Below are 23,064 nucleotides of genomic sequence, written 5' to 3' on the forward strand. Positions count from 1 at the left end.
TGAGGGGTCCCCTTATATTGAGTTTTCATCTTTAGTCACATCTTGTAAGCCTCTCTCATTTGGGCCTGGATAATTAGTATGAGCATCGGCCCAAGCACAGATAAGGTATGCAAGAACTAACCCACACCCCATTCCCCCCCAAAGACCAACCAATAAACTCAAGGGTATCTTGACAGAAGAGCTTTATCCTCTTTTCTGACGAGTGCCAGGGAGCCCACAGTTAGGATCATGGGAAGCTACTTAGCTGTCTCACATGATATAATAAATATGGTTGTACTGCCATTATGATGACAATGCTATCATAGCGTGTTTCAGAATTTTATAGAATTTAAAATTAATTTTAAAGAATTATCCTTTAAGAGGTTTTGTTGGTGGACTGGGGATTTCCTCAGATGGAAAGCCCATTGTATCTTTGCATTATTTGCTGTATTGGCACAGTGTGTTAACAGGACACTAAAAATACTATGTGTAGAATGGTACCATATCTATTTGAGCAAGCATTGCATAAACATTCTTGTCCAATGAAGGCACAGGCTCCACAGGATGATCCTTCTGCTGCTCTACCAGTTAGTGAACCAACGCATGTAAAACAGGAATTGATCCTAGAGAGGAAAGCAGTTGTTTGCCAAACCAAAGGGAAAAAAAAAAAAAAAAGAAAAAAGAAAAGATGAAAATGTCTTTCAAAATATTTTTAGATTGTTTGTTTACAAGAGCAAATGAGAGAGAGGTGAGACAATGAGTTTAAAGCAGTCTGTTAGCCAACACTGAACACAAGGGTACTGAGCCATATTATTCCCAACTTACTTACACATTCAGAGGTTGCCAGGCAGGCCACTGCGCTTTTGCCTTAATGACAGTTAAAACCTCATCGCTCTGTGAAAAGAGACAGAAGAATAAAGTGATTGGGATAAATTTACAATGAAAGCAATATGATTTACAGCAAAGTAAGAGACCCTAGAACAAACTGTACCTCCAAATTCTGATTATGAGAAATATACTTTGTCCTTTTTATTATCTGGGCATCTCATGTGCTCAGGTTCACTGAGGAACCTTCATGAAAGCAAGTCATGGGAGCAGCATGCAAAGTTAGGCAGACCTTGGGCACAGCCTCTTTCCTTTCTGCAGGAGCAGAAGTCAGCTTAAAACACCAATAGCAGTTCACACACTGTGTTATTTCTGCATGTCTTCCCAGTAAGAGGCTACCACCGTAGGCAAGCTAATGTACCTTTGAGAATGTATGCTACAGTATTTAATATCCACATATCTGCAAGAGTCCATGGTGGATGCACTGTAATCTACTCCAGGTAAAACTGTCGATAGCATGTTCTATTTGCTCTCTGTTTACTAAAGTAGAATTACAGGGTGAAATACAACATCTACCTCTTTGCCATAGTATGGCAAAGCATTGTAGAAAGATTATTTCCTAAAGTCTGTAGCGATTTCTGCACTAGCAGTTTTAAACTTAACATTGATACAATAAACCCAGGACAAAGGCAGGATACCATTAACGAGGCTCTGATGCCCAGAAGACATCTATCACGCATTTTTTAGAAGCATCTTCCCTATCTCCCCCAGGAATCCATCCTGGTAGTTCGCCTAGAGGAACACAAAGTTCACAGTTCGCTCACATGATTTCCATTGTCTTTTAAAAACATTTCCCAATTAGACTGAGAAACCTACCTCATACATTACAAGTAATTGGCACTTCCAACAGAGCTGGCCTTTCAATTTAGTGATAATTGTGCCATTTCCTGCTTGATAGCAATAGTTCTGATACCCCAGGCTAGCTCTAATCCATCCATGTACTCCTCTGTTTAAAGAAAACAATTTTCACTGGTTGTTTCCACCTCTCTCAGTATTTTCTGACTTCCCCTGTTTTACCACAGCAAGGTTATTACAGTGCTGATGGGCCCTCTCTGTAACACACAACGTTTTCAGTCTCAGGAATACACATGGGACGTGACCTCTCCCTCGTCTCAGTGGATGGATAAGCCACTTCATGAAACTCCTTTTTCTAAATACAGATGCTCAGCTGAAGTCTACTCTACATTACGTGCACTGAGCTAAGGTAGCTGAAAGTCTGACTCTATAAATGCAAGTAAGTACAAAAAGCTTTCATCACACTCCCACCCTGCTCATCTAGCTGGAATAAAGAGAATTTCACTCTGACCAGCAGCAGCCCACCTGCCTGCAGCAGCACTGTGCAAGCAGGGGGTTCGGCGGGGCGAGCCCCGGGTGAGCAGCAGCAGGCTGAGCTCCCAGCACAGCAGCTATACGTGCCATGCAGGAGAGATGCAGGACGGCCAAGTTCATCTGTGGCAAACCTATTGTTGCCTCCGTGCCTTCATAATGGAAGCAGCAGATTCCCCCCCAAAGTAATTTAAAAGGAAACTGATTAAACAAATGAGGTTAAAGGCCTGGCTTTGTGCATTACTTGTCTTTCTGTCAATAGAATTTGACTTAGCTTTCAATTTTCCTTGTTTCAACACCTTACGACTTTCCAGCCAGGTATATTTTCATTTACTTTCCTTGAGAAGTCATCTGCATTCAGAATAATTAACTGTGCATCGTACATCCCAAAGAAAGTCTGAGAACAAATGTTTTTGTTTATTAAAATCATATACTGCTTATCTAATAGAAGACAATAATCACGTCAGTAACATCCAAATCACTCATGTCTGAAAACACTTTAACATCTGCTATTCAAATTAAAAATGCACACCAAGAGTGGCTGATTAACAGTTTAGTAGTATGCACAAAGGGAATGAAATAGGGAGCAGAGCATGTACATTCAGACATCCCCTAATTTTTGAGGGAGATGGAAATTCAGATGCAGGAGATGAACCAATGGCAACTTTCTGAACAGCAACAAAAATTAAATGATGCAGAATCCAGCATTCTGATGAACCTGGAAACAAAACACATGTTTCTAGTACCTAGAGTTCCTTAAAAATTACACAGGATTAGCTGCGACTTGAATTAAATCATTGTTATTCCAGACTGATTTTCTAATTACACAGTTGTCTCTACGATGTAGATTTGTATTATGCCTAATTTTAATTTTATTTTCTAATTTAACAGCTACACTGTTATCAATGCCAGTGTATGTTTACTCTTACGTGCACTGATAGACATACAGACAGATACATCTGAGCAGATATTTCACAATTGAGGAGTTTTCCTGGAGCAAGGCATTTCTGTCAAGGAGATGATAAAATATTGCATTTTTTCTCCACTGTGTAGCTTGAATGTTCAGGGTTTCTACCTATCCTAAAATCAAAACTGTTGTAATTTATACTTAAAAGAGCAAGACACTGTCTGATGATAGGCTGTGATAGACTGCGACAGGTTTTGAGGTGGCCATGGCTTTCATGTGCATATGCCTGTTTTGTTTTGCAGAGACTTGCTAAAAACAAGCAGAAGGCTTTCAACAAAGTCAGACTTGGTTCAGCAGGACTAGAAAACAAGCCTTTTCAAACAGAAAAAAATCAAAACAGCAAGGCTAGCAGACCAAAACCCCAGGAGATGGTTTATACACAGCTCTGTGCACTGTGCCCTTATTGGAAATTGCTCCCCAGCAGCTCGGCGGCTTTCTGAGGGCAGCAAATCCTGCTCGCTGCCTCCTGTCCATGAGGCTGTTGTCCACACCAAGCCTGGACACCAGGCTCTGGGCTGCCCCTGGGGAGCCACCTGCCCCTGTCCCTTGTGGTGCCACCAGCCTGCACCTCTCCCACCTCCTGCTGGGAGCGGGCCTGGGGAGCACCTCCAGGAAAGGAGGGACCTCCTGCCTCCAGCTGGCCTCTTTTTTAAGAGAATGTGATAAACTTAAAACAGACCAGGCAAACAGATCCTATCGGCTGCACAAGTTTCACAGCCTTGTGAGCAGTCTATAGAGAGCAAGCTACAGAAAAGACACAGTGGTTGGATTTTCTGGCCAATCTCTTTAGTTATAAGTTATTGGCAGATGGTATGAACTGAGAGGATATGAAATTCTTGAAGTGAAACACAACTTAATAATATGTACCTAGTTGATACAACCCAACTGCCTTCTCTAGCCCAAACGTACAGGCTTCAGAGAAGAGGCATAAACACCACGCAATTTCAATTTTTATGAATTTTAGTTAACATTTTCTAAGGGCTTCCTGTATTATGTTTGTACCCATGTTTCTCTCCTCCTCATACTCCCAAAGTTTTGCTTTGATTTTTAAAGTAAACAAACACTTAAATTCACGTCAAAACATGGCAAAAGAACTAGGATGTTTCACAGTTGTATGTTCCAAGTTGTCTTGTCATCATTTATGTATTTGGCTGGGAAGCTATGATTCCCGAGCAATGAAACTGTTACATTTTGAAAGAAAACCAGATCATCTGCAAAATGATGGAGTGTCAAAATGTAGCAATGTCAGAAGAAGTTAAAGGAAAGAACACTTTTGTGTGGTTCTCCTCAACATTATTCTGGTAAAGCCTTATACACATCCCTTCCAACAGCAACAAAGGAGAAGAAAACTGTCAAGCCCAAGGTACACTTCTGTGCATGTGGAAGTTGTCAAGGAATGAATCTGGGACTACCTGTCAGTTGTTAGAGGTATATAGGAGAAAAGTTGCTACTCTCTTTCCCCTTCCTATTTGAAAGGCTTTCCTTTTTGCGTACAAATCACAACACAGATACTAGAGTATTTGCCGAGCCTGGCTCCCCACCAGCTTGCTTGCAGCAGCTTCCACATCTCTGCTTGCTGTGAGCATGTGCTGCTGTCAATGCAGCATCTCCGCCACTCCTCTGAGTAGGAAGTCACGATTTAGTAATTAAGTTAGTATTACCTCTGGGGATCCTTCCTGGTAAATCCCTTTCAAAAGTGCAGTTAGGCATAACGACTTACAAAAGATTGTATAAAGTCTCTGTAGAGCCCACTGGAGCCTTGTCTTCAATTCCAGTTATTATTTCAGTTATATCATTCATTTTCCAGGTGTATCAGACCCTTCTCTACATGCTTAGAGCTTGCTTAGAAGTCCAGTGGAGCCAAAGTAGTCTCTAAAATGACTTCAATGGTTTTTGGATTGCAGCCTCTGCTAAAGCATGCAAAAATAGCTAACAGTTACCCTTCCCTCCAAATCCCCTTTCTATTTTTGTGCTTTGAGCTGGGGTGAGTAATTGATTGACTCAATAGTTATTCCATATAAAAGTACTGTCCTCCAGAAAGTCCTAAATAGTGGGATTTTGAAAAGTTGGTAGCACCATTCTAATACAGACAGCTTACCGATCTTCTGAAGTTGGTAAAAATTGTTTACTTTATATCCATTTGTTCCTGCAATGTCCAACTGAAGATGCATGAATAATAAAGTCATTAGATGGCACCAGATAGCACCCCATGGTATGAAGCCACTGACAAGCTGGATTGTTCAGCTGTACATAAAATCTTGAAGATTTCATCTTCAAGAACAGAAGGTGGGATGTAGCTCAAAAAAGCAGCATAAGAGTTTGATAGGAGGTCTTCCCGAACCAAGGCAATAAAAGCAACTTGTTTAAATGACAACATCCATTAAAATGTAATGAAAGCTTTCAGGAAAATTTTAAGCATCATCTGAATACCTTTGGAATTAAAGAGATTAGAAGAATCTGGAAAACCATGCATACTCTTTCATGTGCTCCTGCTGCTTTTTAGGAAGTGATGTGATTAGTCTATTTTCTGTACTGGAATTTATATTTTGAGTAATTTTTATTACTATTTTTATTTTATGTGTGCTGAATAACATTATAAAATGTTACTGTGCAGACCACTTAGCACTACATAATAATGATTGGATTCAGTTCAGCTAAACAAATGATGGTGTATTATCTGACATCAGAATCAGAGTCAGATTCAATGAACTGTGAGAATGAAAAAACACCTGTTTTGAGCCAGGGCGTAATTTCACTCATTTCACATTGCCACTGCTTGGCATTCATTTGATAGTTTTAGAACAGAGAACATTTAATTCTTTCCACAATACCCATCTTCATAATATCCCAGTGCCTTTCTATCTGCAGTGGACTTATTTTGACAAGAACCTAAGGAAAGAAGAAATAGCAACATTATCCCCAATTCACAGATGCTGAATTGAATGCCTTCTGGAAATGAACCAACAGATCTGAGTTTTCAGATAGTGTCTCAACTGCATGATCATCCTTTCTCTCAAAAAAATAATTTGTAATTGAAAGAGAAAGAGAATAAGGCGAGAAGGAAAATCTACACTGCACAGCATGTTTCCAGTGGGGAATCAAAGTACTATTATACCCAAATACAAATACACACTTTCTATCTAGGTTGAGAAAAAAATAAAGAAGCATCTTGTCTTTGAAGTATAAACTAACACAAAACAGGTAGTTCAACATATTATGGACTTCCACAGATAATAACCGAAATATGGCATATTTTCTCCTGATTGTTAAGATCTGTATACATCTTGTCTCCTTCAGTTTTACAGCTGTATTTGAATAAAAGGGGACTGATGCAGGCGCACAATTGAAACTTGTAAAAACTTTTTTTGAGAAAGGAAGTAGTTGTCTGTTCTGTGGTAATAAATATTTCTGGGATAAAAGCATCTACATACAGATTTATTTGCTCTGGAGTTCATCTTCATGTAAATACACTTAACAGGCACATTTGCTTTATAGTAACTGTGAATGTGATGCACTCTGAATGGGCATGTTTTATTCATCATATAAGCAGTCAGCTTGGTTTGAGTCTACCCAGGTTTCCGAGCATTTCTTGCTTATGTTGAGTGTGTCAGAAGTTTCCCATAGCTGTTAGCATGGTCACTACATAACCATACTTATGAGGCTCTTATTGTCAGCTGCTAATGCATCATGCAACACCTTTGTTTTCCTGTGGGTGCAGCCAAGGAGGCTGCTGAAGTTGCCTAAGCCTCAGTGCTGAGATGCTGCTCTTCTTAACATGCAGAGGTGTTCTGGTGAAAGAACCTGCAGAATTTTTTTTTTCCAGCTCAGAAAAAAAAAAAAAAAAAAAAATCCCAGGTTGGATGGGGCTTTGGATAACCAGGTGGAACTGGATGACCTTTAAATGGGTCCCTTCCCACCCAAACCTACGATTCTATGATTCCAGGGAAAGGTTAAGCTTTTGGTCACAACTTACTTTATCTGAAAGAAGAAAAAAACAAAATGAAACCTAACTAAAGAAAAAGACATACCGCTACCATTTGATGGTAACTAAATTCTGTGTAATTATATGATATACTTACATTCGGGCAGATTATACTTAAACCCATTAGCACAGACTTGGGGTTACTTTAAACAACAGCAAAAATCCATTTCAGGCAGTGGAATTATACCAGGACTGTGTTTGCTTGTTTTTCTCTGAATTCTCTGTTCATATGACAGTGATTTTGTGAATCCTCCAGCAGCCAGTGGCAGCTGAGAAAACCTCACATAATTTAAGATATATAATAAATATGTCTGATTTGGATTCAGTATTTCCTCATGGTACATATAGATTCGAGTTTTCCCTCTAGAAATATCAGTTTCTATCCAAACAGGTCCAGTTTCAGGAACACAAGTAAACCAGTGCTTCAGACAGTCCCTGCTGAATTGCTGTGATGCAAGGAAAGCTTTTCCTGAATTGGCTACTTAGCAATTTTGCACCTACATCTACAGGGAAAAACCTGTCTGACAGATAATCGGGCTGACATTTTACCTAATACGTATGTATTCTCTGTATTTTTCAGAAATTATAGTAATGTGTTAGAGCTATAATTTCGGTTCAGTGACTATACTAGGTGACAATACACTTTTAATAAAAGCTTTTAAAGAGGAATTATAGGAATTAAAATTCCTGATTTTGTTAAAAATTACTAAGATGGAATGCAAAAAGAAGTATGTTCATTGGTACTCTTAGTATATATCCCCAAAGCCCTGATTCACTTTGCACTAACAAATCTTCTGCATTACCTGTCCCACATGGTTTTCCTTCAATTCCGTGGTTGTTTCAGGAGGGGAATGTAGGTTGAAATTAACCACAGAACTGTTGCTAATGGCAACAGTGAAAATCATATGCTCTATTTTGTTTCCATTAAGGTGTGGTTACATAATCTAGGGTGTCCTAATAAAGCAATAATTCATTTTTCCACAGTATAAAGCTTAGGAGCATGTCTTAATGAGCCCTAGGTATGTGCTAAAGATTGGAACCCTCGTTTGCTGTGGCTGAGCAGATTTTGTAGGAAAAGGGTCTCCCTTGTGATCCACTTCTTGGTTGTGAGTTGATTTTGTACTGCACATTGTTCTTCACTCCTGTGGAATACTCTGCTGTCTTTGGGACTACAAGAACATTTCGGGATCCTAAATTACGTTTGCCAAAAGCAAGGGAAGACCTTTCTACTACACTTAGGAATGGCAACTTTTTAAAGCAGGGGATTAAACTAGGTTTTGAAGCTGTCCATAAGCATGGTAATTCCCACCCTGTGCTTAACAGGTTTATCTAATAAATATCCATTTGTCCTCCTTCTGTCTCAACTTTCCCACTTTAATCAATACTTGAGACTAAATCATCCCTTAAAACTATATGTATGTGCTATAAAGCTACTGTTATCTTAAACTCACACGTGATCTGGAAATGGTGAACACACTGGAAGAGAAATGAAGGGGGAAAAACACAGCAAGAAGCAGCTCATCACACCGAGGCATTCTACATATAATAAAGCAGATGTATGCAACTGAATGGCAGTCTGCAAGCAGTACAGCTAAAACTGCTTTCACAGGAGATACAGATGGAAGTGTTTAAAAGGATTACATTCACTCACCAGATTCACATTCAGGTAACTACAGCATTTTTTGCTCAGATTCCTTCAAATAGTTTCAAAACAGTCATGAATGAAAGTATGGAGACAAGTTCTTGGGCATGCCATGAATAAGTGAGTTTCACTTGCTTAAAAATCAGCAGGAAACCTCAGGAGAAGACTGTGTCTGCTCTGAGAAACAGCCCAGAGAACAGGGACTGAGAACAATGCTGGAAAATACTGGCTGCGAGACTCCAGGTATTACAATTATTCATCTTGTTGCTTCTCTCAGACATTAGTGAAATGTCGTAGCTTGAATGTAACAGAAATCATTATTCAGAAAAGAGCAAGTGATTTTAAATAAGAAAGTTAGCCCTGGCGGTGAGCTTTCTGATCCTTGATAGCATTTTTCACAAACCAATCTTTTTTTTTTTTTTTTTTTTCATTCAGAATGTAAAATATAAACATTTTAAATGTGTTTTAACTGCTCAGCTCCTGCTGTGCCAAACAGGTTTCTGCCCCTGTGGACCACTTCTCGGGCACTGTGTAGTCTCCCAGCCAATGCTTTGACACATTTACCTGTCTCAGAATTTCATGGCCAAAACACACTTCATTCAGATTTCAGACAAAGCCATCCGACCAGACTTACAGGAGCAGGATTTTAAGAGGACTGTTAGAGCTTTCCGGATGGAGTGGAGATGTTGCCATTTTTCCAGTCAGGGGATGCCTTTCCCACCCCACTTCCTTGCACCTCACCTCCCTTTGAAAAATAGACAACAGTCAGCCCTCTGTAACTCACGTAGTCCTCCACAGACGGCAGCTCCAGCTGGATAACCCCGATTCTTTCCACATCCTTTAATTTTGCATCATTTTGCTTCTGCACTCCTTTAAGTTAAGACAGCTAGATCAAGATGGAGACAGACGGTGCTATTTTTCCTGAGGGCAGGATAATCTCTTAGGGAAGTGGATTGCTTTTGTTTTTCTCAGACAAATTATCCTTCTGTCCTTTTTCTCAGTATGGATTTTTACACATTCAGAGGGGCCTTGTTTAGGCAAAGAGCGGTGAGGCCCTGGAACAGGTTGCCCAGAGATGCTGTGGATGCCTCAGCCCTGGAGGTGTTCAAGGCCAGGCTGGACGGCGTTTGGGGCAGCCTGGGCTGCTGGGAGGGGTCTCTGCCCACAACAGGGGGTTGGGACTGGATGGGCTTTAAGGTCCCTTCCAACCCAAACCAGCCTATGATTCTGTGTTATGTGGAGACAAATCCAGGAACTCAGAATGACCCAGGAAAGTTTCCTTACTATTTCTTAGAAATTTTAGGGGCTTGCACTAGGTAGCCTTGGCTCTCTGCTCTGATGGTAAGCCTCTCTCTCTCCAGCAGCTGGAGAGTTGGGAAATACTATGATGTTTGTTAGTGGTGGATTTTTCTTGTTGTTGTTGTTTTTGTAAGCTATTAAGCCCTAACTGTTCCCTCAGAACAATGCAGGAGGTCAGGTGAAGGTTTCCTCCCTAGTTGGTGCCCACACTAGTAGTTGCTTGAAGAGTATTCATGTTGCTTCAGGTATCTTTGGATCAGTTAACACAGCTGTAGTTTACATGTGTCATTGAACAAAATTAATATTAAAAGAGGAATTATATAAGACTTACAGCTTTAAAAAGAGTAGGAGCTGCTATTAGAGTGACATCTGCAATTGGTGTCATAAGCACGCAGGGAAGAGCTTGGCATCCCACTGCAGAACATACTGTTTTGGTTTCTAGTTGCTTACTCAGAACAGCAAAGACAGAACAGAGAGGCAAGAATTAAACCCTGTAGCTGTATGTCATCCTAGAGTAATCTATCAGAGATAACTGGGTAAAGTTGTCTATGTAATAAGCCAGACACGAAAGAATATGTCTGTCCTAACGCACATCTCTAAAGTACTCTGAAATATCCCTAGGACATGAAATTGCTAAAGTGTTCATATAGTTGCTTTATGATCAGAATAATTCAAAATTAAGTAATATAAACAGAAGTTTACCCTTTAAAAAAGGCATTCACCATATTGCACTGTACTCACTCACCACAATATTCATTCTAAAAATAAGAACAGATGATCACTGCAGTTGAAGTCAGGATAAATGCATTTTTTTTAGCTGTAAAAGAGCCCTAACTGGCAAGGACACACCTTAAAGGTCTGTACCTAAGTATGCTGCTAACCATGCTTATCACGATGTGTATCCCTTGCTATTTCCTATGGTTGTTTTGAAATGATACATACACTGACCTATTTATGTGATTAGCTCTAAGGCTTACATGTTGAAGTTAGGTTTAAATTTTAGAGTTTAGCTGTTAGTCATGTTACCATGAAATGACACGTTGCATGATTATGCCATGAAACGGGTGCTTTGGATATGCTATGACATGTTTAGAGCCCAAAAAGCATACTTCGCATTATAGTAGGAAAACTCATATTACTGTTAAGATCACCTCATTTGGATTTCTTGATGCATCTAATGAACTTTTTTTCTAGTACCTCTGAAATCAGAATTTAAAAGTATTAGAATTTTGCTCAGCTTTTTTAAGTCACGGACAATGTATACAGATATTTATTTTTCCTCTTTCTTTCCTCTCCCTCAAGTCCCCTCTCCTCGCAGACATACTGGGGGGCTTACACCAGAGCACTAACACAAACGTTATTCTCCTTTATTTGTACAAAAGTAGCAGACCAGTCTGGTCCCCACTGAAGTCCTAATTCCAGGTGTTAAGCTATCTTATTAAAACTGTTTCCTAACCCTTAAAGTAAAATTATTTTCTTTCTACTAATCTCTAAAAAAATTAGAACTGCTCCATTATTGCGGGGCAAGCAGCCAAAGTGGTTAATAATCAGAGCAGCAAAGCATGGTTAATGCCATGTGCCTCATCTTGAAGCCAATGCTTAGACTCTGTTCAGTGGAGTAACTTTAAAGATACGTTGTCCTTTGCCTCGTCAGGATGAATGATTTCTGATGCAAAAGCACACAAAACACACAGTGTGGTTTCATCCTGTCCTCTCCTGACACTGCAATTGTACATTGAAACAGACTGATGGAAGTGGTCACATACAACAGAATTGCTGAGTTGTTGCTCTGACTAACTAAAGGAAGACTGTTAAATATGTAATTACTGTGGCATTCTCTATGAAGTCTGATGAGCCAATTAATAGCACTTTGTATTTTCATGGCACCTTGCCTCATTATTGGTTAAAAATGCTTTTACCAATAATTAAGTTCTAGAGCTCTCCTGTAAGTCATCTGCACCATCCTACAGACACAGAAACTAAGGCAAAGTTAGCAAGCCAAATAAACCATCTACAGTTCAGAAGGTTTTTTTTTCTAAGCATGTTCACCAATTTCCAGCACTATGGTGATGTGACAACATGCCTTGCAAGGATAAGACCAACAACCATAACACCACTGGAGTTACCTGTAAGTCTCAAGAAGTGATAGCTGTTAATCCACAAGCATAGGTAGGGACACCAAGCTTTCTCTATAAAACCAACTGACTTCACAATCCACCTTTTAAAAGCTCAATGTAACTACATAGATATATAACACCATCTACATATTGGACCATCAATTCCAATTTGTGATTAAGGCATTAATTAACCATGATCATGCTGTCTGTGAAATACATTAACTAAATCAATATTATATTAACCAAGTAAAGAAAAGAACAACCTCCAGCTCAAAACATATATTTCACAAAACCAAGACCAATGCAAAACATATCTAAAGGGCGTGCTACGAGCCAGGCCCTTAGCTGGCATTCACCTTGACCTGAAGAACAAATACATCTTTCACTTTGTACCTTGCTCAAATGGACTTCTAAATGAGGGCACTTACCTAAGGAAGATATATGAATTTTGAATAGATATAAAAGATATTAGATAAAAGATATAAGAATTTTGAACACTTACTTTCCCCAAATACTATCTAGAAAGCAAGCAGATTGTTTTATGTCATCCTGTTCTGGAATTATTTCATAATCTTTGCTTAGAAAAAAAAAATCACCCCTCAAAAGACATTCTCTCAAACTACTTTTTTGGCCTCATCCTTTTCTCCCCTGGTTTGAAAGCAAACGACCTTTTGCCACTCCATCCAATCTTGACAATTGTAATGTCAAAACCAAGCTTTCTGCGCACCAACAGACTTCGTGTGGAGCTACTTGCAGTGCCAAAACCCCAACACAAGCCATAACATTTCACAGGAACTAGACAGATGAAATGAAATAGTAATAATAATAAAGGTATTATGCACTAAAAGGAAATCACACAGTCAAGAAACTGAAATCCAATGTCCCGTAAGATACATTCTGCTTTCAGGAAAAGCTACAATTACCTTCAGAGCCTGGGAACTAAGATCCAGTACTCTCTGCTTATGCACTGTTCCTGCTGTTTCACATTTCTTCCCACCCTCCACTTCCCCAGCTAGCTAATTAATTAAACACATTTAATGTTTGAAGTTTAGAATTACCTTCAAGTTTGAGCATTATCTCTTCCTGTAAACTTTTCTCCTGTCAAGCAAGCACGTGTGAAATCCCTGAGAACAAAACCCAGTACTACTGAGCCAAAGTTCAATGCTTTTAACCAACTAGCTTCACTGTGTGCAAATCAATCTGATCACTTTGTAGATGAAAACAAGCCTCTTCTTCACACACGGACTATTTCAAAGATCGGAAAAGATCCCAGTTGCTCATATGATTACACCTCACCAATTTTCCATTTTCTGAGTCAGAGCTGCTTTATACAACAGACAAGAACATTTGCAAGTGCAGATCTAATTGCTCGCGAGTAACGGCAGTTTACTTCTCAAATAACTGAACTATACAAAGATTATTCCTGCTTTTGAAGGAAGGTACCACTTACTGTAAGCATGGACAGGTGAATCAGAATATAACACTGTAAGATGTGACCGGACTATTGAAGTAATTAAGAGGTTTTTCTTTACACCTGTTATACATACATTTATTTGTGGCCTTCCAAGATACAGGCATTTCTGAAGTGTTCCTGAGTACCTCTCTCTTCCTGATCAGGAGTACAATCCTAATTTTATCAGCCTTTCTCAAGCCCTGGCCTCTGAATCACTACTTCCTACAGCTCTGCAGGAACTTATAGAAAGCCTTAAACATTCACAGTTTCTTTTTTCTTTCCTTTCTTTCAGGTCCACGTTTCTACTGATTTGTTCTGCACTTTTCCACTATAATAAATCACCCAGCATTATTAGTCCCATGTGGCTGCATGCCTTTCATTTTTGTGCACTAAAATCCAACCATCTTATTGACTGCAGCTGCTTTTAAATACACTTTGGTGTCAGCGGTGATTTACTTTTTAATTACATTATTTTATTTTAGATGAGTGGTCCCATTGTTTTCTTAATGGCTCCTTTAAAGACAGTACTCACAGAAATGAAACTTCAGCATCTGAGCAAGGAAAATGCGTTAATTCACAATTCCTTACCAGAAGAATCTCCTACAATAACATTCTGATGAAAATATTGCTACACTTCCCAAATCTTTCACATTCTAGCATGATGATTAAGGGTGTCATTTAGTTGAAGTATGTTCTAACTCAGCATTCTTGGGAGATTCCTGCTAAAAAGACCAGCAGGGGCAGTGCAAAGATAAGGTTATTTCTGTCTCTCTTCCAAAAGCCCAAGAGACTGTTTTACAGGTTTACTATTTCAGCTGCAGAGACAAATTCTGAATCCAATGCTCATCAAAATTAAAGACAAGAGATTTGCTCTTAGTAGAAGGTCCATTTTTCACTTCTGATATGTGTATGTAATTTCTCATCTGCAGTAACACATGTATGCTGTATCTGGGGCAATACTGCGTGTATAGGTAAGCTAGTTAGTATTTCTCCAGGGAGAAATTACATTCAGTAAAAACAAAAACATCACAGTCTGTTGCAGAAATGTACTCTTTGGAATGGAAATGTGAAGCAAGAAAACATTTTTGTACTCTGGAAGGTACAACAAGTTTATCCATGTTCTGCTAAGTTGATTTTAACCAATATTTCCTAATAAAAATGTCCTGGGAATGCGTTGCATGTTGTTTCTCTGACACGTGCATGAAGTATCAGATACTAAAAATATTTATTTAATCTTATAAAATATTTGATGCATTGTCATTACACTGAAACACTACAACTACAAATGATAAACATTTCCGCTGGTTTCAGATCAAGTAATTGGTCTTCATTTCCATCCAGTATTTATCTGGCTAAGTGAAGCCCAGGAAATTCTAAATTATTATAACATTTTTTTTGTATAGGATATGCAGTATTGAAAAGTAGCCAGAATAACAACTGTGGCTCAGAATTCCTTCTGATTTGGTGTTTGCCAAAAAACAACAGTGCCTTCCAGTGCAAGGCTAACCTCATAGTGAGATGCATTTTTTTTCTATTTTTTTTCTAGTTACCTTTATCTTTCTGAAGGGTATTTTCTGTTCCCTGCAGCACAAGAACAGAAAGGAGGGCAAAAAGGAAGGTAGGCTAATGACCAAATAGCAATAAATTGTTGTCACGGGGACCTTAACACTACTCTGGGTCTTGTTTATCCAGTAGTAGAAATATGTTTGTTTGCTGAAAAACACGTAATACTTGTGCGAGATCATTCGCAAGGAGCAGTTTGCAACCCTTGCCCTCCTGCACCTCTGAAGTTTGAAGGAGTAGGTCCAAGAAGAAACTGAAGCAGTCAACCCTGCGAGACCACCCCAGGAGAAGCATTACCAACACGTGCCTCTCTTCACCCTTTAAGCAGACGTAACAGTCATCTCCTTCCTCTTCTGAAGATACTCAAACTGTAGGTGCCCTTCTACTCTCCCTGTAGGCACATTCTGAACAGCCACAATCTGGTTTTAAAGGCTTTCTGAGCCTTTCAAAGGGCACACTTCCATTCTTTAACTGTAGAGTGAAAGTAGAAAAAAGATGAATGCTAAACATGTAGGCAGTTCACTTTTGGAACAAAACTCTTCCATTCAGATATAAATATTTATCTACCGAAACCGAAAGCTTTACAAGCATTTCTGAGGATAGAATGTAACTTTTGTTATTAAAAGCAAGAGGTTCAGCATTTGTTCCTGCTGTGATCTTTTGTTGGTATTAGAGCAGGGAGCTCCTATGGTATTCATTAGCTCTGTATGTTTTGTTTTTTCATGTTTGCTTACCTAGGCAAAGAAGAGAAGATTTATTTAGAAGCTCCATCATTCCGCAACCCACTGAAAGCTTCACAGTATGCACAGTACCAGTATTTCAGCATCTATATTCTCTACACATGACTTCTTGCCATTATCTTTACCACAACATTAGCTCTGATGCGTCACAAAAATCTCTAGGGTAAAGAAATGACTTATGAATGAATTACCTGAAGCAAATCATCAAGAAAATAAATGTAAACGTCACAATTTGACATTCAATTTCATTAATATTGGGGGGGGGGGGGGGAACAAAAAAAGAACAATTGGCAAGTTTTCATATCCACATGCAGAACTTTTTATGCCATAACACATATTGAAGTTCAAAAAAGGGCCTTGTGTAGATATCAGTGAACTCAAAATTCCAGTCATATGGATTTATTCCAAGCACCATACTACCTGGTCCTGTGAAGTGTGACACCAACAAAATATCATGGATTTTGTTAGCAATGACAGAAAGTCAAAGACAGGATCTCTCTCCGTGTTTGAAAAGTACCTGGAGTATTTTTGTCTCTAAGCCTCATAAATAAAAGTTGATGTGTTTAGCGATTCAGCCTGTTTGCAGCTGCCGGGTCTTTAGACGGCCAGAATTTGCAGGTCCTACGTGATGGTCATTTATGTATTCCCAGTGCAAAAACCACCTGGCTAGATGCATGAAATGTAGCTTTATTTGCAAACATGATGGTTAAGAGAAATCTTACAGATTCTTGAACTGTAAGGATGTTAGAGGTCTTTCTGGATATTCTAAGCAACTTCTAAAACTATTTTGCCTTGATTCATTTGGAGAAAAAAAGAAGATGGAAAAAAGTATTCAGAGAAGTGTTAAGGTTACTACTAACTAACACCTTCTCAGACATATTTAAATGGGAGGCAGATTGTGGATCTGTTTATCTCAAGGAGAAACATATTCCTAAGGGTTTCCATGAGTCTGAAAGGGCTGTGCTGGAGAAGAATTGAGAAAAAGAGCTAACAATCTGCTGCCTTGCAACTGCAGATCCAGTTGAAGTGGGAGCTGCTGTCAGCTTCTGCCAAAGATGGAGAAGCCTACTGCTTTATCTTTAACTTCCAGATCTAACAGAAGACATTGAAATTCCCAGAAGATCCAATATGAATCACTTGGAACAGTCTTATATATCCATTTGGAAACCTATGTTTGTTTGTATTTTAACATAAGGCCCCATGAATGGGGGGGGGGGGGGGGGGGTTGGATGGATCTCTTGAGAAGCAAGGGGCCTATCTTTTTTGTAGAACCCCTAGTATTTTGTGTGTTTTTCCAAAAACTTGGGCTTTTGTTCCAGGCCATGAAATTGAAATACTTTACAAGGAAATTGGCCCTGGAAAATCTAGGTCTTAAATCACCACAGATCACCACAGGCTGTTGTTATTATTGAGGTGTTATTGAAGAAAGTCCAAGACTGTTACTAGCTTGCACTGCTGGAAGATGGGATGTTCCATTTTAGGAGCAGGAGCTAGCTTTCTTAAAATAGCTTAAGCAAAAATAATCATTTGCTTATTCATTTTTGAAGCATAATTTCTTCTGGAATACATTATAACTTAAGGACTTATTAAACAAAATTCCCCTACCATGTTCATTATACTGATTTCCATCTATACCAGCAGGCAGCTGATATCTGGGTGTCTACAGACCAATCTCTTCTCACCACTCTCCACTGATCAACATGAACCTGGTTAACACTTTTTCCCATCTTATCTTCTTATCCATGCATTTCTTCTTCAAAATCTGACTGGGGGTGATCCTTACTTTATCTCATGGCAGTGAGGGACTTATCGATGTACGTAGGATTTGAGCGAACTAAAATTTAGTAAGAGCTTATATATCAAATGCTTGACATTTTTGGGCTGTTTTGTATGTGACGATCCCAGCACAATAAAGAGTAATTAACTGCTAAGAATTATTCACTTATTCATTATATACACATATCCACAGGCAAAGTTCTTGTCATAAAGTTCATGTTCTCTGATGGAGAAATGATTCTTGAATTACAGTTAATCTTGTGCAGACCAATGTAAAATATAGTACTTTTAGCATATTGCCTTAAAAAAAAAGTAATCTAACAGCTTGAGAAATTAATTTACAAGCACCAAATCACTATTTATTGACATAATATAGTGCTAGCCAATAATAGTATTTAAATGTTAGCGTTACAGTTATAATTCTGCTATTTTATACGAAATATAAAAGCAGCCTTTCAATATTATATTTCATCCTGCAATTGAAGTGCTGTAATTTCTTACAGGCATTCAGCCAATAATACAATATAGCTTAAATACGTAATTCTGTAGCATAACAATTATCATGTAAATCAGTGCTTTTCTTATCTTGTTTGTAGAATCTGGATTCTAAAACCCTCTGATTAGAGATAAATGGTGCTATTTTACACAATAATTAGTGGAAAATTACTAGTCTCTTTTCTACTGTACCTCACATAAGTGTACAATATATGTGTTCATTAAAGTATTTGCCACTCTTATTTAACTTAATAAGCTTTTGTTAGAAACTGAAACTTCAATAAGTGATTGCTCTTTTTGCCCTGGGAACAAGGAAAACAGATTTATTGCAAAGCAATCAAAAATACCGCCTTAAATAAATCTTGAACGAGTTCTTTAAAATGAAGAAGAGTAAAATATATTCAGTGTTCTAAATAAAAAAAATATATAAAAGGAATAAAAGTATTAATTCAATATATTAATTCAGGGAGCAAAGTCATTTGCTACTACTATAAACTATAAAGATGAAGTCTGTGTATATACACTTAAAATCTGTAAAACCTAATCTAGTTTCTAACACATCCTAGATCCACAGATAATCTGTGCATGAAATAGAAGAGGGAAGACATATTTGAACTAGGCACAAGGCTGATAACTGATGCTTAAAAATAGAATCTTATCTCCTTCGTTAATGTTTTTCTGGGATGAAGGTCTGGGACTGGGGAATGTCTGCTTCAGGGGGGGAAGTGGCACCAGTGATCCAGCTCACTGGTAGTCCTGACCCATCTGTGGCTGCACTGTCATGATGCCCAGGCTCAGGCACTTTCCCAGCGCTCCCAGTGAAGGCCAGTATTACTGACTGAGCTGAGAGATTACAAGAAAAGATTAAAATCAGTATTCTAGTGCTCCATGGCAGAGTGAGAACACAATTTTACAGGGCACAGATTTCTCTCTATTGCTGATCAAAGAAAACTGAAACACAGAATTCCAGGGGAAGTGGATTTGACCTGGGAGGCTTGTATAAGAAGTGACCTGTAGTCGTTATCAAAACTGACAGTTAGCTGAAATTAACCCTTCTAAATCTCAGTACCTTGATCTGTGGAGCCTCACTGCAAGCAGTGGTATCAGCAGCCCTTTCAGCTTTGAATATGTGCTATGATGCAGAATAAAATGTGACTTCTTGCTTTTTGTTTTAGATACTTTCAATGACATTAAAAATGTTATGCATGCTACCTTGTCTCAGCTAATTAACATCACAAAACAGGATGAAAGCACACCAATGTTGATTCACTAACAAGATGGTATTTGGTATGTCTGCAGTGCCCTCTTGAATGCCTGTTCCAAGAACAAGCAAGTCTTTTTTTAATGAATACTTTCACACCATAAGCATTAAACCCACTGTTTTAACCTATAGTGATGTAGTAATTAGCCTTAATGAATTCTCACACAAACAGTATGGGGTATGGGAGAAACAGTCATGCAACGTCATCTTCCTGGTTCAGTATCCTGGTTCAGTATTACTTTTTTTCTTGGTTCACATGCAGTTTTTACTGTCTTGCTACTCCCCTTTCCTCCCCACATATTTTTTAACATCCTGTTGCCTTGAATTGATAGCTGCCTAGGGCACGGAATACCTCTGTCTTACATGCCTATAAAATATAACACATCTATGCCCAGAGGCACTGATCAGGTCTTTAAGGCACTGCTGCAGCACCAGAAATCAATAATACTTGGTATGGCAGAAATGAATGTAGGTTGCTGTAAGTGAAACCATCCGGGAATTAATAGCTTGGCAGGTATGGTAACAGAGATCGTTCCCAATTCCCTTCCCTTGTCCTTCCTGATTGCCCAGAGGACTTACAGGAAGAGACAGGTGATGGTTTCTCTCTGTGGGATGAATTTGTTTGTGCAGATCTCTTTGTTGCTGTAACCAGGCTAGTTAAAAGCTAGTTTGGGTTTCTATGCACTATACTCACACGAGTAAGGTTCATTTCACAGAAGTCATCTTTGGTAGATATTTAGTCCCTCTCGATCTGGTTAAACTCCTCCTGTTCTTTCAAAGACATCTGAGGTCATTGCATGCCGACCACAGCGTGCCCAAAGCCGCTGTACTTTCAGAAGCAGCATCTCCACTTGCGTTGTCCCCTGCGTGGACTCATTCCTTTCTATTACCAGTCAGCGGTACGATATGTGGCTAGAAGGACTTTCAGCCTATCTAATCCATCAAAACGCTATTGTGCTGCTAAATACCAGAAGCTATGACTGGCAGAAAGGATGAGACATTTGCACAATAAACACAAGATTTTGCCATTTCATCTAAAGCCACAGGAAGCAACAAGTTCTTATCCCAGGCCAACAGTCATGGGGAGAAACAGAAGGAGAAAGACAGAGGAGGGGAAGGAAGAGATGGTGTTTTGATTAAGGCAATGTATTAAAGCACAATGTTAACGCTACATATTACGTGTTATCTTTTTGTTAAGGGCAGCTGTTATACCTTAAATGCCATTTGTTGCAGAGCAGGAAGCCTGTTCTGAAATATGGAAGACACGATATAAATCAAGGGCCATTATCAGTACAGCTAATGACAATTTTTCACTGAAACAATTTCAGAAAATAGTAATTTGCCAAGGTAGAAAGAGACTGTAGAAATACATGTTTAATGTATTTCCTCAAAGTTTCAGCAGCTTTCTGCTGGTAGTATGCTTGGTTTCCCATCTAGCAAGCTGCTCAGGAGCCTGGGACCTTATTTAATTTGCTCATGACTGGATACTTAAAGGTCTCACAAATCCAGAAGTATCCTGAATACGTTCCTAAAGGGGGCTCAACTCTTTGCTCAAGCCATGACTTTTAGGTTTTTCTGGCTCCCTGCCGTGGAGTTGCGATGAGGCTGATCCTCCCTGCTGCAGCTCTGGGTTTCCAGGCTGCCTGCTGTGTGCGCTGCTTGTTGGCTGCGGCAGCTGGCCAGACAATCCGGCTGGGGATTCACAGGCTTCTTGCTGGGCTGGGAACCGTGCCTGAATTTAAGGATCTGCCATTACCCTGGCCAGTTTTCTGAGCGATGAAGACAGCCAGTACTGTCCCACTTTTACAAACAAATATACAAACAAAAACCCCAACACAAAACAGCCAAGAAGAAAAAAAAATAAAAATAATAATAAGAAAAAGTATTCCAGTTCTCTGGAAAAGTAAATAATGTGCTGCTGAAAAACTTTGAAGAGCTCATGTGGTGATCTTATCCTACATGTTTATTTTAGGCCACTCGGAGTTCCATCACCCATAGATGTCAGAGGGAGTTTGAGTTGTTTGACTGGATGGATTGAAATACTTGAGATGCTAGAAGAGCAGCTTAAAAGCTTCACGTTTTTTACAAAAAGATGTACGACTACTTAGGAATGTCCCTCTTAAAAACACTACTGTATATTTATATTTCCATAGGCTATTACTGTTGATTAGGAGATGAAAATGCAGAAAGAGTTTTTATCAAGAAGACAAAGTAGTTCTGTTGCACCCTTAAGCAAATTAGCATCCTAAACTGGATTTCTAAGTACATTTTAAGCCATCATTAAGCCACTAGATACTTTGATTTTAAATGGACAAAAACACAGGCAATTTAAACAGGATGTAAAAGAGATGCGGGTGCCAGGATTATTATCTACACCATGTATGGCTGGAAAGTAAGTGCCAATTCTGTCTCCTTGCACATCTAAATCCCTCCATGTGGAGAGACGCTAGTAGAAGAAAGGATGAGAACAGGAGTTTTGCCAGAAGGGTTGTTGCAAGGTCACAGAATGAATCACAGAATCACTCAATGGTTTGGGTCTGAAGGGACCTTTAAAGATTGTCTAGTCCAATCCTTTCTATGGGCAGGGACCTTGAATATTATGTACAGTTCTGGGCTCCACAACATAAAAAGGATGTTAAGGTTCTTAAAAGTGTCCAGAGGAGGGCAACAAAGCTGGCAGAAGGGCAAAAAGGCATGTCCTGTGAGGAGAGGCTGAGGACACTCGTTGTTGTCCAGTCTGGAGGAGGTCGAGAGGCAACCTAGTTGCTCTCTGCAACTTCCTGAGGAGGAGAAATAGAAAAGAAGGTGCTGGTCTTTTCCCCTGTTCACCAACGACAGGATGCATGGGAATGGTAGAAAGCTGTGAGAGGAGAGGTTGAATGCTGAACAGAAAATGAGTTGTGTTCATGGAGTCTAACAACGTGAGAATGCTTATAGATGTGTTTTATTGAGTCTGCAAATATTTAATTCCCTTATTTGACACAAAATCATTCTGCTCTCCGAAGAGAGAAACCTCAGCTTACGTCTCTATCAGCCTGAGCAAAAAATTGAACTCTCCTGTTTGATATTGCCTTACTTTGACCTTTTGTAAATCCACTGGTTACTTCAAATTCTGTCTTTCACACCTGGTCATACACTAAGTAATGTAACTCAATTCATTTTTGCCTCCTCACTGCTTTGCACTGTGACCTACTAGATTGTACAGTGGTGATGAAAATGAACATTGATTATTGCTGTATATTTTGCTTTTTGAGCATGGTTTCACTGCTAAGCTTACTCTATCTATCATCTGTGCATATACTAATATATAATGTTGCAAACAGATTCAGTGAAGATGTGAATGTAAATGGGTAAATGAGAATGCTGTTCATATTTGGAGATATTCACAAATGAGATGCATGTGCTTGAACCAAGCTGTCGATTAAAATATCTTGGATGCTTTTCCCTTGGCAAAAAGCCATACTCAGTAGCATATTTACAAACAGATTTACATTGTTTTTAATATTCCATTTTTCCCAGATGATACAGCAAACATTAAAATACATCAGTGACAAGCCACACATATAAACAAAATACCCC

The 23,064-nt window shown here is 39.0% G+C and overlaps 1 protein-coding gene and 2 long non-coding RNA genes across 5 annotated transcripts in view; 2 read left to right on the forward strand and 1 right to left on the reverse strand.

Annotated features, from left to right (window-relative positions):
* SPON1 (spondin 1) overlaps nucleotides 1-23,064 on the reverse strand; it is a 223,804-nt gene that overhangs the window by 28,111 nt on the left and 172,629 nt on the right. For both annotated transcript variants that reach the window (XM_035328572.1, XM_035328571.1), the window contains exon 7: nucleotides 809-873. In XM_035328572.1, the coding sequence (XP_035184463.1) occupies nucleotides 809-873 (65 nt within the window). The remainder of the gene's footprint in view (nucleotides 1-808; nucleotides 874-23,064) is intronic.
* LOC118168300 overlaps nucleotides 1-23,064 on the forward strand; it is a 54,576-nt gene that overhangs the window by 27,421 nt on the left and 4,091 nt on the right. The window lies entirely within an intron of this gene.
* Nucleotides 15,238-16,214, forward strand: LOC118168305. Its single transcript, XR_004751483.1, has 2 exons — nucleotides 15,238-15,268; nucleotides 15,952-16,214. It is a non-coding gene; the product is annotated as an uncharacterized LOC118168305 (long non-coding RNA).

The sequence above is a fragment of the Oxyura jamaicensis genome, chromosome 5 (assembly GCF_011077185.1).
Source record: "Oxyura jamaicensis isolate SHBP4307 breed ruddy duck chromosome 5, BPBGC_Ojam_1.0, whole genome shotgun sequence".
In the NCBI taxonomy this organism is placed as follows: domain Eukaryota; kingdom Metazoa; phylum Chordata; class Aves; order Anseriformes; family Anatidae; genus Oxyura; species Oxyura jamaicensis.